Source organism: Megalobrama amblycephala, linkage group LG15 (assembly GCF_018812025.1).
Source record: "Megalobrama amblycephala isolate DHTTF-2021 linkage group LG15, ASM1881202v1, whole genome shotgun sequence".
NCBI lineage: Eukaryota > Metazoa > Chordata > Actinopteri > Cypriniformes > Xenocyprididae > Megalobrama > Megalobrama amblycephala.
Genome location: NC_063058.1, coordinates 27,129,653 through 27,150,344, shown reverse-complemented (window position 1 = coordinate 27,150,344; position 20,692 = coordinate 27,129,653). Strand labels below are relative to the sequence as shown.

The following is a 20,692-nucleotide window of genomic DNA, read 5'->3' as shown; positions in this document are numbered from 1 at the left end:
CCAAATTCAAGATTAATTATACTGCTGTACTATGTCTCTGTGAAGGGATGATTTCCTCAGAAAACCAATTTTAAGGCAAACATTCCGCTTTATTTTCTGGCTTGTCACACACTACATTATAGTTCTTTTAAGATTTTATTTAATGATTGTTAGTTGTATTGCTAACGTTAATGTAATTTTGTTGTGTGCATTATGTAAAGCTGTATTCCTGTTCTTTAACAGAAATGCATGGAGACCAAGAACAGCATACTTGCCCGTCAGAAGGAGATGCAGTCCTCTCTGGATAAGGTGAAACATCTGGTCCGCCTAATCCAGAGCTTTAACTTGACTCAGCCCATGGAGACTGAAACCCTACAGGATTCCAAACAGGACTGCACAGAATCAGGGAGCATCAAAGACTCAAAGGATGCTACACAAGTGTGTGTGCAGGAGAGTCCCACAGAGCCTAGTGTGCAAGTACCAGTTGCTGTACAAGTCCCTGAAGTGAAGGCAGAGCCAGAGGTGGGTGAAATGGCAGAGCCAGCGGCCGCAGTCACACCTGAGGCTGCATCAGGTGAATCGGGAATTAGTGTCCCGGAAGTGCCCAAAACCACAGTTGGTGATGATATGATGGATACGGCGAAAACGGTGGAGGCTGTGGAATTGCCTAAGGTCAGGGACGTAAAGACTAATGGAGAAACGGACTGTGATTGTACCGGCTTGAACCCGGAAGAAGAGGAGGGTACTGTCGATGCTGCAGACTCGGCGGACTCTGAGAACATCCCTCCCAATGACAGTAGTTGTGCAGAGGATGCTGGGAAGATGGAAGTGGAGTTGCAGGAAGATGGAAGTCATGGAGTGAACACCAACAACGGCAAAACCTCAGAACCTTCTCAACAGGCTTTGCCAGCCCCTCTAAGCAGCGTGGACAACCCCAAATAGTTCTCAGCCTCACCCTAAACACACATCACCAAAACATTTAAACAGATTTCCTATTGCACCTTGGACTGGTGCACAAAGTTGCCAATCTATACGTATATATATATATATATATATATATATATTATACATATATATATATTATCTATATCCAAATAAATGTTGTTGTTTTTTATTTTCTTTCTTTTCTTTTTCTTTTTTTAATGCATATGGTAAAACTGTGTCAACAGTACAGTACTTCTACATCCAAGGCGAACTAGTCTTGGTTCTTGTAGACCAAGAGAGCCCAAACTTGTGGGAGAAAAGGGTGACTTACGAAAGAGTGTCATGCCAATTATTAGATTATAAAAAAAAAAAAATAGAAGTTTAATAATATTAATAATAATAATAATAAGGATGACGACGGTGATAAAGATGATGATTTATCAGATCAGACCAGTGTGTGCCTCCAACATGGGGTTTGTTTTCATAGGTTGTCTTAGTTGTCTTCTCTCCAGGAGGAGAAAGGCAGGGCAGACATGTCCAAAGACTGCATGAATATGCCCACACCCTGTGCACCTCCAGCCAGGCCTGAGTGGACCGGCAAAACCAAAAGCTTCTCTTTCCAAACATGATTTTAAAAAATCAACGCATCAGTATTCGCCAGTGGCAAGGCAGTGGCTTAGAATCCTGTTGCTGGCGTGGGTTAGACTAAATCAGGACTCGGCCAGGACTGCCTATAGCAACCCCTCTAATTTCTCTCCTCCACCCTACATCTTGTCCGCATTTCCCAGTTAGCAGTAAAGTGTCCCATCTCAAAGTCATCTCAGGCTAATTAGCGGTAGAGTGCTCTGCAAAGCCTCTCAAGATCTTTGACAAAGGGCTGGAAGAGAAAGCTACGCCAGAAGTCACATCTCGATAACTGCAACAAATCATGCGTGGTAGATTAGTCTGACAAGTGATGGTGGTTCTGTGTATTGAATGAGTCTTGCTCTAAAGTCAGTGTGTGTGTACTCGATGCTGTTTGTGGAATTTTTTTTTTTTTTTTTTTAAGAAAATATATTCAGGTCTTCCTAGTCTTCATTGAAAATAAGTGCTTTTCTGTTCCATGAAACAGTTGTTTATCAAAGGTGTTTAAAAATGGCATGAATTATGCAAGCAGCTTTCTCAATCTCAGAGATGCACATTGCATAATGAGTGTCTGTTTTCGTTTGAATTCTGAACTGCCAAATGCTTTAGTTTTTTTTTTAATCCAAAATAATGGAAATATCCTCTTACTGTATTTAGTGTAGAATATAATGGACTAGTCCCATCCCCAATTTTCCAAAATCTTTTTTTTTTTTTTTTTTTCTTGAAAAACAATAATGACTAAGTCACAATTTGCTGTCTTAAACTTGAGGGTTTGATGTATGAGCCAAATTGAGTAATAAGAAAATAACAGAAAACCCTTAATTAAAGCACAAGCTTTATTGCAGATAACTAAAGCAAACGCACTAAGAACCTCTTAAGAGACTTTCTGAGCAAAATTTTCAAAAGCGCTTAAATCTTTTTCTGTTGGTTTTTACAATATTTGCCAACATAACATCCTATAAGAAGGAAAACAATGGTCAGTTACTGACCTACAAAGTGAGAAGCACTGTTCAGGATAGACTTCTGCTGGCTTTTCTTTTGTGTTGCGTAGTATCCGTTAAGTCTTAAACAGTGATGCACGGCTGGCACCTTTTTTATGTTTATGTCAGGCCATTCCAAAACAGCATATCCTTTTTACCTTTGTGATGACAGCCATTCAGGCTAGGATTGAACAATTTAAGCATATCAAATTCCATGTATCTGTTTAAGACACTTTTGTAAGTGCTAATTAATTTTCACCATGTATACAATAGTGCTTATTTATTTGGGATTTCAAAAGGATGACTGTTTAACCATGAGAGATAACAATATGGATTCTGTGCTTGGGATGACATTTACTGTTTTGTCTTTTTTTTTCTTTTAATGATGGATTTGTCTTGTGTAGTCAGGATTTCATGGCTTTAAAACCCAATTTGTGGATCTTAGTGGATGGGGTCTTGGTTATATCGACAATGTGCTGCAATTTCTCACAATCTACTGTGAAAATTCACATACTTATCCTTAATACATTCCCATAATGCCCTCTTACCCTTTGAGCCAGGATTGGGTAACGATGGATAAACATTCATATCATGGCAACCATTATTGTGGCATACCGACATGAATATTTAAGGCCTTCCAGAAGTCACCATTGTCAGTCTAGAGAATATTTAAAGAAAACTACTTTTACTCCTTCCTGTACAGGTGCCCAGAGTGCCTTCAAACCTTTTACATACAGAATTTAATCTCCTAGCTCACCTACATGTCTTTCCCTAAAAATATTGAATGAAACTGGTCATATTTCCTTTTCTCTGCAAAACATTACTCATTTGACCTCTATTAGAAGCACATTTGTTGTAATTTGATTGGTTAAAGTGAACTGGATGTAGTGATGTGCTTGTGTTGGTCTGGTCCTGTCTGTCTGTCTGTCTGTCTGTTTACTAAACCTAGTTATCTGCTGTGAAGTTAAAGAGCCCCTCTAGTGTAGGCGATATTTTAAGGAGTTGCCTTGAGTTTTTTAACACTCTGAACAAAAGTATATCTTAGTGATGCACAAAATTGGTCTGTAAAATAAGAGTTGTTCCTTATAATGTGTTTTAAAATAATTCATTGGTTTATAGGAGCGCTCTGTGCCACCAAAATATTAAGTGTGTGGATTGACATTCATTGGAAAAGAAGTTCTGGAAGTCATGGTTTCCTGTCTTAATGCACTTTTTATAGGAATGTCCTAAGTATTACTTGGTTTTGTTTTCCAAAATACTTAATTGTCTGCTCATTTTAAGTTATCTTTTAGTGTAAAATTCAGGAGATTTTTTTTCTTTTTTCTTTTGTCGTATCACAAAACAGGACTGTTCAGACCAGTGACTACTACTTAATGTCATACATAACACTCTGCTCTTAAAAAAAAAAAAAATGTGCACCCTTTCTTATTCCTTCAGTCACTTAGAATACTGGACTTGTACCTGAATCAGGTATTTAGATTTCAGCCTTGACTATTAGCAAGGCTGAACGGATCAAAGAAAATCTGCAATCTGATTGGATAGACTCAAATGCCCAGAACACCACCTGTCCAATCAGTTCAACAAAAAGCATGCCTTCTTATGCAAATTTTTTATATGAGTTTTGTCAGACTTTTTTAATATGCATTTAGTTTTGAGTTTATTTTGTAAAGATTTTTATGTGAACTTTGTGTCACTTTCCTTTTTACATGTCTGGCAAAGATTATGCCAAAATGAAACAGTATACATATGTACATCTCTTAAATACACATGCATTTTTTTTTTTGTGTTGTTTCAATTATGAACAATATACACTTTCACAATGGCATCTGTAGAAAATAGTTCATTCATGTACAGTTACAGATGGGAATTATTTGCTGGCCACAATTCTGGGCTCTTTGGAACATGGAAATGTGGCATTTCAGCTGTGTATGAATCTCATGGACCGTTACTTTCATTCAAGTCTGCCTTTGCTAGCACAACATGCTGAATGTTATTGTTATCTTGGGGCGCTGGGTGGGCGGGTTTGGGGGGGTCCAGTGGTTGTGAGAAGATATTTATGGTCTTACATGGCTTATCTTGCAGAGTGCATGTAATCTTGTGGGTGGGGGTATTTCGAAAGAAGGGGAGGGAACTTCTGAAAGCCACGCATTCAAAGCATTCAAGTTCTGTATACCCAAAGAGACTGCAAACATGCATTTTGCTATTAGGAAGCCTTTTTATATGCATTCGAGATACATATCATTGAAAGTTTTTTTTTTCCATCACAGTTGATTTCTGCTCTAGCTTGTGGCTCTGACGTGTGGGAAACGCTTTCTGAGTTGTCTGTGGCTTTGCGATTTTGGTTTTAGAACTTTTAAAAGGCGAAAGGTTGCGGTGTACATTTTATGCATAAAATCCAAACATTTTCACACCCATTTCAGCTGTTCATCCTGTCACCTTAATCTTAATAGTTTGTAGATCATCCATATTCTTTATGGTGCGTTATAATTCCACAGTGACAAAGAGGTCATTGTAGTTTCAATGTAGTTTTTGTTCACTTTTCATACTCAGTCATGATTGTGGCCTTCTTGTACTGTTGATGCATTTCATTTCTATTGTCGTGACTTCCCTGATGTTGTGCACTGTGTGTGAGCGAGTGTGTGTTTGAGCAGGTGTGTGCGTGAGCGTTACCTCATCTACAGTCAACTGTCAAATTGGAAAACATTTTTGTTTACGCGTGCAAAAAAAAGAAAAAATCTAAAAAAAAAAAATCTTCCACTTGATGAAACACAAAACAGGATACATTGTAGCGACATGAGTTATTTAAAAAAAAAATGAAAAAAGTTCACCTGGTGTGCTGAACTAAGTGTAAATGGTTTATTACACAATATGAATATTTGTAAAATTGTTTGTATTTTTTCATAATGATTTTAAAAAGGAGTGTGTTTATTTTTTGACTTTTTTCTGTTACAGAGCTCTCTCTCTCTCTGGTCTTTTTTCCTCCTCGTTTGTTCGCCTGACATTGTGAGTGAGTCAGTTGGTTTTTACCTCTCCTGTATTGAGCCTGTGATGAGTCCTTTGTATGCAGTGTTTTGAAAATACTGTAGGGAACATGGGAAGAAATTGATATTAGGAGCATTTGATCAATTTGTATTTATTTATTTTATCATTTTGTTAATAAATTGACAAAGAATATTTGCCTCCCGTTTGTCTTGAATTAAATTTACACTGCACAATCGCGTACTCCCCAAGTAGGTACTATATTTTAATTTGAATTTACTTCACGACTTAACAAATTATGTTCTATATAGTATGAATATGGGTAGTATGAAATTCAGATGTACCACATCTGCTATGTTACCATCATGTGACCTACCAGCGTCAGTTGCGTCGCTTCACTATCATTCATAAATCCCCTCCCGTGGCCTCATGGGATAGTAAAGTGTCCATCGAATGCGCACTTCAGAATCTCGCCGGTGTCGTGAGAAATCGAGCCCCCCTCCCAGGAATTGGGTCTCCTTTAGGAAAATGCATTAAAAGCCTGTTTAACCAATGGGATCACTCAGGGTCCTAAAGGAGACCCGATTCCAGGGGGGACTCAATTTCTCATCAGGGGGACCTACTTTTTTTTCAAATACATACGGACAAACTACTCTTTTGGCTTACTGTTTTTTTGCTTACTATATAGTAGGGAAGTATTCGATTTCGGATGCAGCATTGGCCTAATGACGTTTGAGGGCAGAAAAGACATTTAAAGTGTTAGAATGGAAGTTGAGCTCAAGTGCAGGTGAATTATGACCTCTAAAGCCTCAGGCTGTGCTTTTAAGAACTACAACTACCACAAGGATGTCTGCAAGTTGTATAAAGCAACTTCCTTTTAAAACAGTAGCTTCAGTTTGTTGTAACTAAAGACCTTATGTCCTGTTCTACAGACCCGTAGGACATTCCTGAAGCAATTCATGGTGAATTAAATACTAGACTAAACCAATGGAAATTCAGAATTGTATGAAAATTACTCCAGCTTCTTCCACTTGATGATTGTGACATCATAATATCTATAAAAATAGCAGCAATTTCATAGTAAAATGAAGGAAGTTACTCCTATTGCAAACATTTTTTGTCATTTCAAAGCAGTGTGAATGGTGATATTTAATTCCTTCTTATTTGCAAGAAAATATAAATGGTGGTCGTCAAAAGCTACACTGTTCCAGTTTGGCGTTATGAAATGATTATGAACAGCGTTTCCATAGAAACTGAAATTTCATTGAAGTAGTTCAATACAGTTCTGAGCAGAATACTCGTAATTACGGTAATTTACATAAGATTCAGTCAATGGGGGCTTTTCAGACTTTAAAGGATCAGTCCACTTTTAAGTAAAATTTTCCTGATAATTTACTCACCCCCATGTCATCCAAGATGTTCATGTCTTTCATCAGTCGAAAAGAAATTAAGGTTTTTGATGAAAACATTCCAGGATTATTCTCCTTATAGTGGACTTCAATGGACTCCAAATGGTTGAAGGTTTCAATGCAGCTTCAAAGGGCTTTAAATGATACCAGACGAGGAATAAGGGTCTTATCTAGCGAAACGATCTGTCATTTTCTAAAAAATATAACTGTATATGCTTTATAAACACAAAATATCGCCTTGCACGTACTTCCGCTTTCCACATTCTTCAAAACGCTTACACTGTATGTCCTACACCTTCCCTATTCTACTTACGGAACGAACGCGCCGCCAGTTTCGTTTTTTTCCGTAAGTAGAATAGGGAAGGTGTAGGACATGCAGTGTTAAGTGTTTTGAAGAATGCGGAAAGCGGAAGTACGTTCAAGGCGATATTTTGTGTTTATAAAGCATATAGGCTACAGTTGTATTTTTTAGATATAAGGGTCTTAGATAAGACCCTTATTCCTCGTCTTGTATCGTTTAAAGCCCTTTTAAGCTGCACTGAAACTGTAATTTTGACCTTCAACCGTTTGGAGGCCATTGAAATCCATTATAAGGAGAATAATCCTGGAATGTTTTAATCAAAAACCTTCATTTCTTTTCGACTGACGAAAGAAAGACATGAACACCTTGGATGACATGGGGGTGAGTAAATTATCAGGAAAATTTTATTTAAAAGTGGACTAATCCTTTAATCTTAAAGTATAACACTTTATCAAAAAAAAAAAAGAAAAAAAAGTACACCAAGGGCTTAAAATATAACGAACAAGTTTGAAAGGAGTCTGTACAATAAGTGTTTAAAACTGAATGAACTGCAGAGATGATGTGAACGTGAGATGAATAATTAAAATGATAAGGGAATCATTATTTATTAAAAAAAAAAAAGTGAAAACTTGGCGCGCAACCGCTGCGTAATCTTTCGTTAGGCGCGTTTCGAAAACGAACGAACATGAAACGCGCGCACCGCTGTCTCCCAACTTAACATACACAATCTAACTTTCCCTTTCCTGAAATTTTGTGCCCGGTCTGCACAAACGCCGCTTTCTTCCGTTTTCCATGTCATTTCCTGTAATAAAAAGATGGTGGTCATAGCAGAGAGAAGCAGCTGACTGTGTTACAAACATTTGGAGATGATAAACTTTGCATCGCCCGGGACTAGTGAAATCCCCCCGTGCTGTTGCGTCACCGCCGCGTATCTCGGAGCGGCCAAAGACGAGACGCGCCACGGCTAAAGAAGACCACCAAAGACCCCGCGACGCACTGCGTATATTCCATAGACGGTGAGTTACACTCACTAGCCAATGTGGCCAATGAAAATGGCTTCCGAAAGCGTTAGGCAAATTGCCAGTTGCCTTGCAGACGCTAAACGGACAGAGAGCGTGCAGAAGCATTGCGTACCGTCGTTGTCATCACCCGCGCTTGCTCGTATGTGCAATGTTTACCTCACAATGTTTAGACGAACACAACTTTGCAGCAGTTTTGTCTTTCAAGAGAGTATTGTTGTCCTATTTGTTTTCCTGCACTCGTCTCTCTCACAGCTCTTGTAGTTTATGAGTGATGGCCGGCTTGGCCAATCAGAGCGCTGCTCTGTGACTGAAATATTTTGGAAGTAGATTCTGGATCGGAAACGTCAGCAGAACGGAGCGAGGGTTTCTTGCGGTCACTTTCCGAGTTTACTGAGCGTGCTGTGCGTTATGTATGTTTTCATGAAAGCAACTTAAAATGAACATGTATAACCAACAAATGCAAATGAGATGACAAGGTAAAGCCAGCATGACGTCACGGTGCCCCACTGTAATTGGGTAGTTGATAAATAACATGGGCATGAACTTATTTACCCCCACAGGATTTTAGGTTTAAAATCCTGTAAAACACTAGTAAAAAATGCATTTGTTTTATTACAAATTACATCAGCACAAAAATGTGAGTAAAAAGTTTAACTGATGAATTTCAGAACAGAAGAATATGTCGAAGTGAAACGGGGCACACAGGAGTCTCTCCTTCCTGCCCAGATGGCAGATTCCTGTGCTGTTCCAGACCATTCTCCCATGGAGACTGAGGCCGAATGCAGCACCAGGTCAGTACACTTACAAAGTGTGAACAATAGAAAACATTTAAAAGAAAGCAATTACTGTGCATAAAGGTAGAATTAGTAATGAGCAGTTTTTATTTTCTACCTATTTACCCTAGTGCCTCAAATAAGAAGTCAACTGAAGAGCCAAACAAAAAACTAAAAGTTGACCATGAGCACTGTACCAGTTTTTGGTGTAAGTATAATTTACTTTTCTCTTAAAGGGTTAGTTCACCCAAAATGAAAATTCTGTCATTAATTAATTCAGAACACAATTTAAGATATTTTTGATAAAATCCAATGGTTCAGTGAGGCCTCTATTGACAGCAAGACAATTAACACTTATAGTGCCCAGAAAGCTACTAAAGACGTATTTAAAACTGTTCATGTGACTACAGTGGTTCAACCTTAATGTTATGAAGTGACGAGAATACTTTTGTGCGCCAAAAAAAACAACAAAACGATATTCAACAATATCTAGTGATGGGCGATTATGAAACACTGCTTCATGAAGCTTTATGAATCTTTTGTTTTGAATCAGTGGTTCAGAGCGCATATCAAACTGCCAAAGTCACGCCCCCCAGTGGTGAACCATTGAAATTTCGAAACACTTATGACGTAACAAAGCCTCATTTACTGAAATCACGTGACTTTGGCAGTTTGATACGTGCTCTGAACCACTGATTCAAAACAAAAGATTCGTAAAGCTTCGAAAGCTTCATGAAGCAGTGTTTTGAAATTGCCCATCACTAGATATTATTGAATAAAGTCATTATTTTGTTTTTTTGGCGCACAAAAAGTATTCTCGTTGCTTCTTAACATTAAGGTTGAACCACTGTAGTCACATGAACTGTTTTAAATACGTCTTTAGTAGCTTTCTGGACATTGAAATTGTTAAAGGTCCCGTTCTTCGTGATCCCATGTTTCAAACTTTAGTTAGTGTGTAATGTTGTTGTTAGAGTATAAATAAAATCTGTAAAATTTTAAAGCTCAAAGTTCAATGCCAAGCGAGATATTTTATTTAACAGAAGTCGCCTACATCGAACGGCCAGTTTGGACTACATCCCTCTACTTCCTTCTTTAATGACGTCACTAAAACAGTTTTTTGACTAACCTCCGCCCACAGGAATACACAAAAAAAGGGGGCGTGGTCTTGTTGCGCTCCCACGGAGAAGAGCAAGAGTTGCATTTGTAGAGCGTGTTTGTCGCCATGTCGTCGAAACGCTGTTATTTTCATCCCGCAGTCCAATCACCTTTGTTTGACCTTCCCAGGGACGCTGTACTTAGAGATCAATGGTTACAATTTATGTTTAACTCGGTTCCCGAAAATTATAATCCACATGTAAAACTATGTGCAGCACATTTTGCTGAGGACAGCTTCCTCAATCTCAGTCAGTTTAATGCCGGATTCGCACAAAGATTATTCTTGAAAGATGGAGCAGAAGCTGCTGTCGAATCACAACACAGGAACCGCTGGCACAATCAGAACTCGTTACGTATTTCTGAAGGAGGGACTTCATAGAACAAGGAAATCATCAGCCCGTTTTTATGACAGTGGAAACAGCGGTATACAGATAAGTAAATTATGTGAAAAATACTGTTTTTTTTACACGCGAAACATGAACACATGTTATATTGCACACTATAAACACAATCAAAGCTTCAAAAAAACACGAAAAATGGGACCTTTAATTATCTTGCTGGCAATGGAGGCCTCACTGAGCCATTGGATTTTATGAAAAATATCTTAATTTGCATTCTGAAGATGAACAAAGGTCTTATGGGTGTGGAACAACGTGAGGGTGAGTAATTAATGACAGAATTTTCATTTTTGGGTGAACTAACCATTTAAATAGAAGTATTGTGTAGGTCTGTGGAAATTTTAGTATCGGATTAGATTGTATATAATGTAATTTAAATAATATACATTCATACATGCATATAATTATGCTTTTTTTTATCCATTGCTTATTATACAGTCTGTGAAGAGTGCAAGAAGTATTTCTTGGAGGAGTGCCCTACCCATGGGCCACCTGTCTTTGTGCCAGACACTCCTGTGGCATCAGGGGTGCCCAATCGGGCAGCTCTCACTGTACCCTCAGGCATTGATGTCCGCAGAGATGGTGATAAGGTGGATGTCTGCTGCAAGGATGAAAATATACCAAAGGGGGCACTGTTTGGTCCTTATCAAGGCCAAATAATGACCTCAGATAAACCTTCAGGGCCATACTCTTGGATGGTAGGCTATGTTTTATGTTTAATCACCAGTTAGCATAGATGTATGTATTTTAATGCCAAATGTATTTATTACAGATTGTTGATAAGGACAACAAATATAAATTCATTGATGGGAGTGATGAAACTACAGCTAACTGGATGAGGTAATACCATGCCACTTTAATTCCTCTTTTCTTTTTAATTTCTAAGAAAATTGTGCTATTGTAGTAACCAAGTGTTCTTTTAGTCACTTTGGTTATATTTATATGGTTGTTTTCAGTGCAATTTTGTTTATTCCTCTCAGGTTTATTAAGATTTCTTCGGATGAGAGTGAAAAGAACCTGAGTGCATTTCAACATGGCGATCAAATCTACTTCAGAGTGTGTCAGAGACTGAAGGTGGGCGAGAAACTACGTGTGTGGTACAGCAGCGAGTACATGAGGCGACTGCAGAGTGTGTCTCGGGACAGCATTGATCGCAATCTAGACACAGGTGAGACACCTCTTGCTGGTGCTTGAGAAAAAAAATGGATATATTGAAGGATTTTGAAATAGGCCAGAGGTTAAGGAACCTCCAAACACATTGTAAGAGGCTGCTAACACACTGCAGAGCTGAATGCAGGTTTGGCGACTCTTGAAAAATTACCTTGAACTACAACCATTTTATCAAAATAAAATCATCTAAGTTAAAAATACTTGGTTCTTTCAGTATAAAACACATTTTATGGGAAGAAATTTTGGTTTACTGGAACAGATTGAATGTTGTTGAACTAGGCAACAAGACTGAAAACTCACAACAATATTCAATTTCATTCCTCCTTATTTGCAAGAGAATATAAATGGCGATTAAGTATTTTGTTGTCAAAAGCTACATGGTTCCAGTTTGGCGTTATGAACGGCGTTGCCATAAATATGTACATTTCAAATTTGTGAACAGTTCCGAGAAGAATACCCATGTCATATTCTGATAGTAATAATCAGTTTATTAAAAAGTAGTTAAACAGTTGTTCAGACAGAAATTAGCACTACATACTCATTCCTATGTTGTTTCTTCATGACATTTTTCTCTGAAATACAAAAAGGAGAAAGAATTCTACTGGCCGTGCTTTATTTTTCACTAACAGTAAATGTGGGCTGGAGGTTTCAAGATTCAAAAGGGATCCAAAGGTATCATAAAAGTATCGCAAATGTGGTCCATATAATTTGTGCGCTATATTTCAAGTCTTCTGATAGATTTGTGTGAGGAACAGACCAAAATATAACTTATTTCATATTGAACATTTTTGATCAACAAAAAAGTACCCAGACGAGATGTTCAAGGCCTGCAATGGTTTAACAGGTAAGTGAAATGGGATTATATTTTATATACAAAATCTTTTTACTCATCCTGCTTTAGCCATCATATAGTACTTTTTTTCCAAGATTTATATTTTACCACAGTTTTTTTTAATATGCGGATAGTGTTCATTTACCTTATTAACCATGGCGGTATTGTATTGCAGGAGTGAAATTAGAAGAGCATGATGAGCCCAAAGGTCCAGTGTTAAGATCTGCAATGCACGGTAGAAGGACCCTAAGTAAGCATGGAAGTGATGAGGCAGAAAACCAGCCCCAGGCCAAGAAAAAGAAGATTGACCTCATTTTCAAAGATGTTCTGGAAGCATCTCTGGAGGCTAATCAAAGTCAGAACAACCCCCTGAACAGCACCTTGTCTTTTCCAAGAGCAAGAACAAATGTCTGCCACGTTTTCAGCCAGCCTGACGGTGAGTGTAAAGTGTCAGTCTTTGCCTCTGGATTGGCTTCCATGGAGCACCACGAGAGTGGCTTTGATGCCAAATGTATTAAAATGGAAGACACGGAAGAAGATGCCACCCTGACCGGTGAAGGACCATCGACATCTTTCTGCCCAAACTGTGTGAGGCTAAAACGACGAATACGTGAGCTGGAGGCTGAACTGCTCCGTCTCAGAGGACAGGGGCATGCTGAAATTAAACCTGTAGCACCATCTGAGCCCCTTCCTAGTGAGGATCTCAGAGGTAGGTTTGCATCTAGGATGAAATGCTACCATGGATGAGAGCCTTTCTGCAATAGATTTTAATATTGATGTTTTTAAAATATATGGCTATATAAATACATTTTGTCTCTTAATTCATCAACTAAAGTTTGCGTTCTTTTGTTGTTTTTTGCATTTTTGCCATTGATTGTGTGATTGCCGTATTTGTTGAAATGTTTCAAATGGAAGTGCACTCTTAATTAAAAGCTTTAATAAAATTATTAATGAGTGTTTTCTTTTTGAAACCTGCCACTAAAGTTTAGTTCTCTGCTTGTTTGGTTTGTTGTTTTTCAGAAACAAAAATGTTTTAATTTAATCATATTTAAAAATTGATGTAGAACTTGAGATAAATGTGAACTGTATTGAGAAGTTGTGCTTATAATAGGTATGGAAACTCTGAAATCATAATTCACGTCGAATCTAACCAGTAAATAATTGTTTCTTGATTTTAATTCTGCGTTATATTTGTGTTCAGTTTAATGTCATGCTCTGTTTGCTCATCTTTCGTAGATGCCATGACACCCATCCCAGCTGTGCTTGAAGAGGATGACCAGGATGTTGATTCTGCTGATGAATCCATTTCTGCTGACCTCATGGTGGCTGCGGATGAGTCTTCAAAACTCTCTGTGGGCTCAGGTCGTCGGATTCGCCGCTTCAAACAGGAGTGGCTGAAGAAGTTCTGGTTTCTCCGTTATTCACCCACACTGAATGAGATGTGGTGCCACGTGTGCCGACAATACACCGTCCAGTCCTCCCGTACTTCTGCTTTTATCATCGGCTCCAAGCAATTCAAGATCCACACCATTAAACTGCACAGCCAGAGTAATCTGCACAAGAAGTGTTTGCAGCTTTACAAACTTCGCATGCACCCAGAGAAGACTGAAGAGATGTGTCGTAATATGATGACACTCTTCAACGCTGCCTACCATCTGGCTTTGGAAGGGCGGCCATTTTCCGATCTGCGACCCTTGGCAGAGCTCCTCAAGAAGTGCGACCTCAAAGTGGTGGATCAGTACATGAACGAAAATGACTGTCAGATTCTAATCCAACACATCGCTCGAACATTCAAAGAGGATCTGGCTGAGAAGATTCGCCTTTCGCCCTTTCTAAGCATCATCATGGATGGACAGAATGACGATCTCCTGGCTGACACTGTTGCGGTTTACGTCCAGTTCACCACCACTGATGGGCTTCCTGTCACCGAGTTCCTCTCCCTGCAAAGGCTTTGCGGAGGCAACGTGGAAGGCTACCTTCAGGCCGTGGATCGTGCCTTTGGTGTCCTCGGGCTAAGACTCCAGGACATGCTAGTTGTTGGCTTGGGAATAGATGGCTCAAACATTTCCTCTAGTCTGAGGGCAAATCTTTACGTAGCCATTCGAAAGACAATCCCTTGGGTGTTGTGTCTACCTGTGATGATCCATCGTCCCCATTTAGAGGTTCTGGATGCCATCAGTGGTAAGGAACTGTCTTGCTTGGAGGATTTGGAGAACAATTTGAAGCAACTGCTCAGTTTCTACCGGTATTCTCCACGTATGATGGCTGAGCTGAGGTCTACAGCACCAACTCTCTCTGAGGAAGCCGAATTTCTTGGGGATATAAGGGCTGTTCGTTGGATCATAGGGGAACCCAATGTTCTCAATGCCCTAATTAAGGACTATCTGGAGGTGGTTGCTCACTTGAAGAGCATAAGCAGCCAAACCCAGAGAGGTGATGCTGCTGCCATCGCTCTGTCTCTCCTACAGTTCCTGTTGGACTATCAGTCCGTGAAGCTGATCTATTTTCTGTTGGACATCATTGCTGTCTTTTCACGACTTGCTTTCATCTTTCAGGGGGACTATCTGTTGGCGTCACAGGTGGACGCAAAAATTGAGGATGCCATTCATGAGATTGGCCAATTGGTGGATTCCCCAGGGGAGTACCTACAGGAGTTTGAAGACAACTTTCGAGAGAGTTTCAATGGAGTGGACCTCAAGAACTTGCGGGTTGCCGAGTCCAAGTTTCAGTCCATTCGAGAAAAGATCTGTCAGCGAAGTCAAGGCATCCTTGCCCAACGTTTTGATCCACGCAGTCGCACAGTGGTCCAGGCTTGTCAGGTTCTTGACCTGGCCTCATGGCCACTTAACAGGGATGTTCTTGGCGCATATGGAGAGGAGGAGATCCTTGTGATTTTTGACCACCTGGAGACTATTCCTTCATCCGGACGTGAGCTCTCTCAAGAAAGAGTAGATGCCAGAGGAAGCCTTGTGGTTGAATGGAGGGATCTGAAAGCTGATTATTGTAGTGTGAATGGTTTTAAAGAAGTCGTCAGCCACATCTTCAGATACAAGCAACGTTTTCCTCTTCTCAATCACATCCTGCAGGTTGTCAGGGTCTTGCCAACGTCAACAACATGCTGCGACAAAGGAAGAGGCTCGTTGCAAAAAGTGCGCCGAAATAGCCGTTCCAGACTGACTCTGGATCAGATCAATGATCTGCTCACCTTGGCCATTAATGGACCGCCTATTGGTAGCTTTGATGGAAAGCGAGCATTGGACAGCTGGTTTGAAGAGAAATCTGGGAACAGCTATTCGCTCTCAGCAGAGGTGCTGAGCAGAATGTCCACCGCCGAACAAAAGTCTGTGTTGCACAATATGGATATAAATGCAGAGTATTATCCTGATATTTGACTGATCAGAGCCAATTCCTCAGCCAATATGATTCCAAAAAAGCCATCTCATTGGAAAAGGGCTGATCGGGACTATAATGTGATTGGCCAAGTAGTTTGACTCTGGCCCTGCTGCTAAAATGGCCTAGATCAGCATCTTCTCTAAGAGTCGGTATGAATGCCTTTGCAGGTCGCAGGCACATGAAACACTTTAAAATGTTCATGTAAATGGTTGTGATGTGTTGCTATGTGTTTTTGTTCCAAAGAGAAACTATTTTCTAGTTGTGAGGATTGTTGCCGTTAGGTGAATGTTCGACTGAACACCATTTCATCAGGCATTGGTGAGTGAAGCCTCCTTTCAGTCTTTTGTAATCTCTGAAAATGTTACCTTCTTGCAAAAGCTGATTTAACTAAAAACTTTCTGGAAAAACAGTTTTATTATTCTGTCTGCAATATAATTCGAGCAATCATTCTGTATTTGTATGTAGACTTGTGTGTATGGAAATGATCTAACAAAAATGCTTAATTTTTATAGCATGTTCTTTATGCTGGTTATCGGTAATTGGAATGGAAATAGCCACTATTTTGCCATGCAGTATATTCCTAACATTTTATATCTTATTTTAGATACTCTTTTAAGTCAGGGTTCCTCAAATCTGGTCCTGGAGGGCAACTACCATGTCGAGTTTAGTTCCAGCCCTAATTAAACACACTTAAACAAGCTAATCAAAGTCTTCAGAGTTGCTAGAAGATTACAACAGGGTGAGTTTGATCAGGGTTTGAGCTAAACTCTGCAGGACAGATTTGAATAATCCAGCTTTAAGTTAACCATTACGCTTAAGATTACTTGTAAAAATGGTTTGAAAACATGTTGATGTGCCATAATACTTTATGCAATTGGGCACCTGTAATGTGCAGTTTACATCCAATCTGATTTAAAGTATATAGCCTAAATATGCAAGGTTTGAATTCTTTACCAATTGTTCTTTTACCACATGCTGGTGTTTGATTTCTGGTACATGTTCAAATTATATTATAGTTAAATTTTCATTTCGGTTTTACTCTATTTTATTCGGACACTGCATCAAAGCAACACATATATCATATGTTTACTTATATGCTGCATATAGGCGGCCTAAATGGTCAAATGTTTACTGAAAATTTAAATGATGAACAGAAAACATTTTAAGTAGTAAAAGCCCCAAATATGATCACACTCTGACTTCATCAGCCATACTTTTCATCCGATTCAAATGCTTGTGCATGACGTCACCACTAGTAGGCGACACTGTACAACAATTTACCTTTGGAATTATTTTTTAGACGTTAAGTACCTGAAAGAATAGCTCTTTTTGAATCAGTGTCATACAAGAACAAATCTTTTGTATTTTTGATTGTGTTATTATGTGCATTCGTGTAATTTATCAGTGCATGTCTTATGGTCAGCAGCATATATTTTTCACTGACTTTTAATTAGTTAATTTTGCCGTACTTGCCACTAAATTCCATCGATTATACCTGTGCAATATATATTTTACACTTAAATTGTATGTCCTTAAAAACAGGCAAGTTTAAAACTTACTAATAATTTTCCTTAAAGCAAAACTCTGGAATTTAGAGTTTCCAAGTATGATCAAGCATGTTTTGTAAGATGCCTATGGATTTGCCCTTTTTATTTTGTTCAAGAAATTTCCATATTTTTCATTCATAACTATATTTAAATATAATTTCTCAAAGTCCAAAAAATGAGAGATCTATTATTAATTAATTATTAAATTAAGGCTTTTATAGTCATATTTGCAATGTTGTAGTTAAAATTAAACATGAGTCAACATGTCAATTTAATTCATATAACTGTTAAAGCGCCATCGATCAATCTCAAACATATACATGCAGTATAATATGCTGCATTCACGCCATGTCTAAATTACCGTAATTTTGCGATGACAACACGTGACGTTGTACATGGAGCGGGGTCAGGTGGTACAGCGGTCACATGGTACAAGTAGGAGTTGTAATTATGAGCTCTACGAGGATGTGAACACTTTACAAGTTGAAATTTTCGTAATTACGGTAATTACAATATGCCATGAATGCACCTATATTAAATAGTATTGATTGTTCTCACTGTATAGTACAAAATCAAAAAGGAGCAGTTAAATGCAGTGTTCTCTGAAGTTACATTAACCTTTAACTATCCACATGCTCTATTAAGACTGGACTACCTTCCATGTGCTGCAGTGTTTTACATAAATAAAATTTTCTAGAGTCATTGAAACAGCTTGTCTTTATTTTGAAATAGATTTACATTCTGCATGTCTGAATGTAATTCGCATGTGTTTAAAGCCTCAGAAAGCTTGTATTTTGGGGGTAACATTTAGATAAATCCATTTTTTATTCTGTTTTAATGAATGTACATTTTAAAAACTCTGCTTTACGCAAAAGATTATTCTCATTTAATATGTCGAACTATTAAGTTTCAAAGTAATTAGCTTTTTTGTTAGCATTTGTGAGCAATTAATGTCATAGCATACCCACATCTGAACTCATTTGGAGTAGCAATATGATTGTGTAAAGGATTAATAAGTGAGCTGCCAAAAATCAAAACGTTTTGTTTCATTTATGCATGTATGTGAATGCTTTTGAATGTTAGACTGTTACCTCACAGTGAGGTATGCCATCGAGTGAATCTTCTCATATTGTGTTGGGAGCTATACACCGTTGCTGTGTCAAAGCAAACGTTTGCTCATCTTCAATGGTGAATTCTGATCAAATGAGCCAAAGTCAAGCCTGATTTTGTTTCGTTGAGGCTTTAATTTTTCTTTCATCAAATACTACGCCTACCAAATGTAAATGTTACGTCTAGATTCATAATTTTGTACTTTTCGATTTACAGTTGTCATGTAATCACAATAATGTTCATTGTCCGTATTATGAATTATTATGAAATGTTTTTCAAACAATTATTGATGATCTGTTTTTATGTGGGAGAGACTAGGTCTAAGGCTTAAGGAACAAAGTTACTTCTGATTTCAAGTTTTTCAAATGGAATAAGTGAATTGTAGCTTTATATTCTCATTCTGTTTCTTTTTGCAGAGAAATATGTCATTTGCTTAGATTTATACATCATACACACCTTCTTCCTGAAAATATAACACTGGAAACTCAAGAATATGAATTACATGTGAAATGTATGCCTAGAGAATGTGTACATGTATTATAGAAACCCACTTAAAATGACAGCATATGGAATCTATATTCAACAAATAATGGTTTAATAAAGTTTTTTTTATGTCATTTTTATTGTCATGGTCATTTTTCTCTGGTTGCTTAATTGTCTCACTATTCATAGATAAAGATACAGTAAGATGACTTTAGGTTTAAAGGGGTTATGACATGAGAAATCATATTTACCTTGATCTTTTTGACATATAAGAGATCTTTGTACCAAAACATCCTGCAAGTTTCATAGCTTTAAACATCCTCCTCATTATAAACAAAACATTTATTTAATCAAGCTCCAAAAATGGCTTGTTTGGATATTTCAGGATATATGACATCACACTGGCAAATACATTTGCATATGACTGCCTCCAGAGCAAGACATCGACGAATAGTTATACATCATCACACCATAGGCCCCGCCCACTGGCATTCAGTCACTCAACAGCTGACATTTTCCTACACTGGATGTGATTATTGTGTTGTCAAAATCAACTCCTATAACCACTGACGCTGTCAACACTGCTGGATACAGCATACAGGTGTATGTTCAGTTTCTGATATACTCCACGCACTTGAGTCTGTTGACAATGGAAGAGTGAAAGAATATTCTCTTTGATGTGTCCAGTTTAAACTGCTCTTTTTTTAGTGTCTTTGTACAGTCTTCAGAAGGATCCAAGCATCGGAAACAAGTGGATAGTTTTTAATGGTGTCCCAGATCGTGTTGAAGGATTATGTTTATCCGAAGCATTTTGTTAGGTAAACAATGCACATGAATATAGAGTTCACAAAGAAACTTTTGTTGAACGATGAAGCAGCTAACTGATCTTACTGCAGCTGCATTACAAGTAAATGATTACATAATGCTTTGTCTGTAAAAATTATATGAATAATGTTTCCAAAACACTTGTGTGCAATAGACAATGGGTGTTGATACTGTTCCTATGCAATGACGTTAGCCAATCATAACAGTGGCCATTTACTAACATGCCTTAAAGGGAACCTATAATGCCCCTTTTTACAAGATGTAATTGTAACGTAGTTCGTAAGTATGGGAAGAAGGAGGCGGGAACCGGCGAACGTTCAAACAAACTTTAATATAAAATAAACAAATACAAAATGAAAGTAATGCCGGCAGACCCTTGCAGACGTCTGTCGGCCACACCAACATAATAAAACATGAAATAAAGTCCAGGCCTGGTTTTATGCTCCCGGAGTTCCTCCGTGAGAGACTCAAGGCTGGTGCGCCTCCCAGGTGGAGCTCGTTAACTCTCACGCCATCGGCCTCGCGCCGTTCCCTCACGGCTCTCGCCCGCCCTGGTCGCCACATACCCCCATTGCCCCTCGCAGGGCAGGGGGTACTCCCGGGGGCTTACTCCCCCCTGGGGCCTGTCTCGGCGGCCGCAGCACCTGGGGGTAAGGACAGACGAGATGAGAGAAAAGGAGACGGAAGCAAGGGGAGCGACAGAACAAGAGAGGGGAGAGAGGAAAAAGAGAAAAAAAAATTCTGGGTCCAGCTCCCGGACACACTGCCGCTCGGTCCTCAGCCTGCCG

At 38.7% G+C, this 20,692-nt stretch overlaps 2 protein-coding genes across 13 annotated transcripts in view; both read left to right on the top strand.

Moving 5' to 3' along the window:
• The window catches only part of phf21ab (PHD finger protein 21Ab), a 32,624-nt gene extending 26,943 nt beyond the window's left edge, over positions 1-5,681 (top strand). For all 9 annotated transcript variants that reach the window (XM_048157852.1, XM_048157851.1, XM_048157853.1 and 6 more), the window contains one exon: positions 223-5,681. In XM_048157852.1, coding sequence (XP_048013809.1) covers positions 223-921 — 699 coding nt within the window. In that variant the 3' untranslated portion in view covers positions 922-5,681. The remainder of the gene's footprint in view (positions 1-222) is intronic.
• A 2,056-nt stretch (positions 5,682-7,737) lies between these two features.
• Positions 7,738-19,213, top strand: prdm11 (PR domain containing 11). Of its 4 annotated transcripts, none has more exons than XM_048157834.1 (8): positions 7,738-8,212; positions 8,892-9,009; positions 9,123-9,199; positions 10,983-11,242; positions 11,317-11,384; positions 11,525-11,712; positions 12,722-13,255; positions 13,783-19,213. In XM_048157834.1, the coding sequence occupies exons 2-8, from the start codon at positions 8,945-8,947 to the stop codon at positions 15,936-15,938; spliced, it is 3,348 nt and encodes a 1,115-aa protein (XP_048013791.1). In that variant the 5' UTR covers positions 7,738-8,212; positions 8,892-8,944; the 3' UTR covers positions 15,939-19,213. The 4 variants fall into 4 exon arrangements, with proteins under 4 accessions (XP_048013791.1, XP_048013790.1, XP_048013789.1 ...); XM_048157833.1 differs by having other exon boundaries at positions 7,739-8,212; positions 8,887-9,009; XM_048157832.1 differs by lacking the exon at positions 7,738-8,212 and adding an exon at positions 8,563-8,694 and having other exon boundaries at positions 8,887-9,009.
• Positions 19,214-20,692: the final 1,479 nt, after the last annotated feature.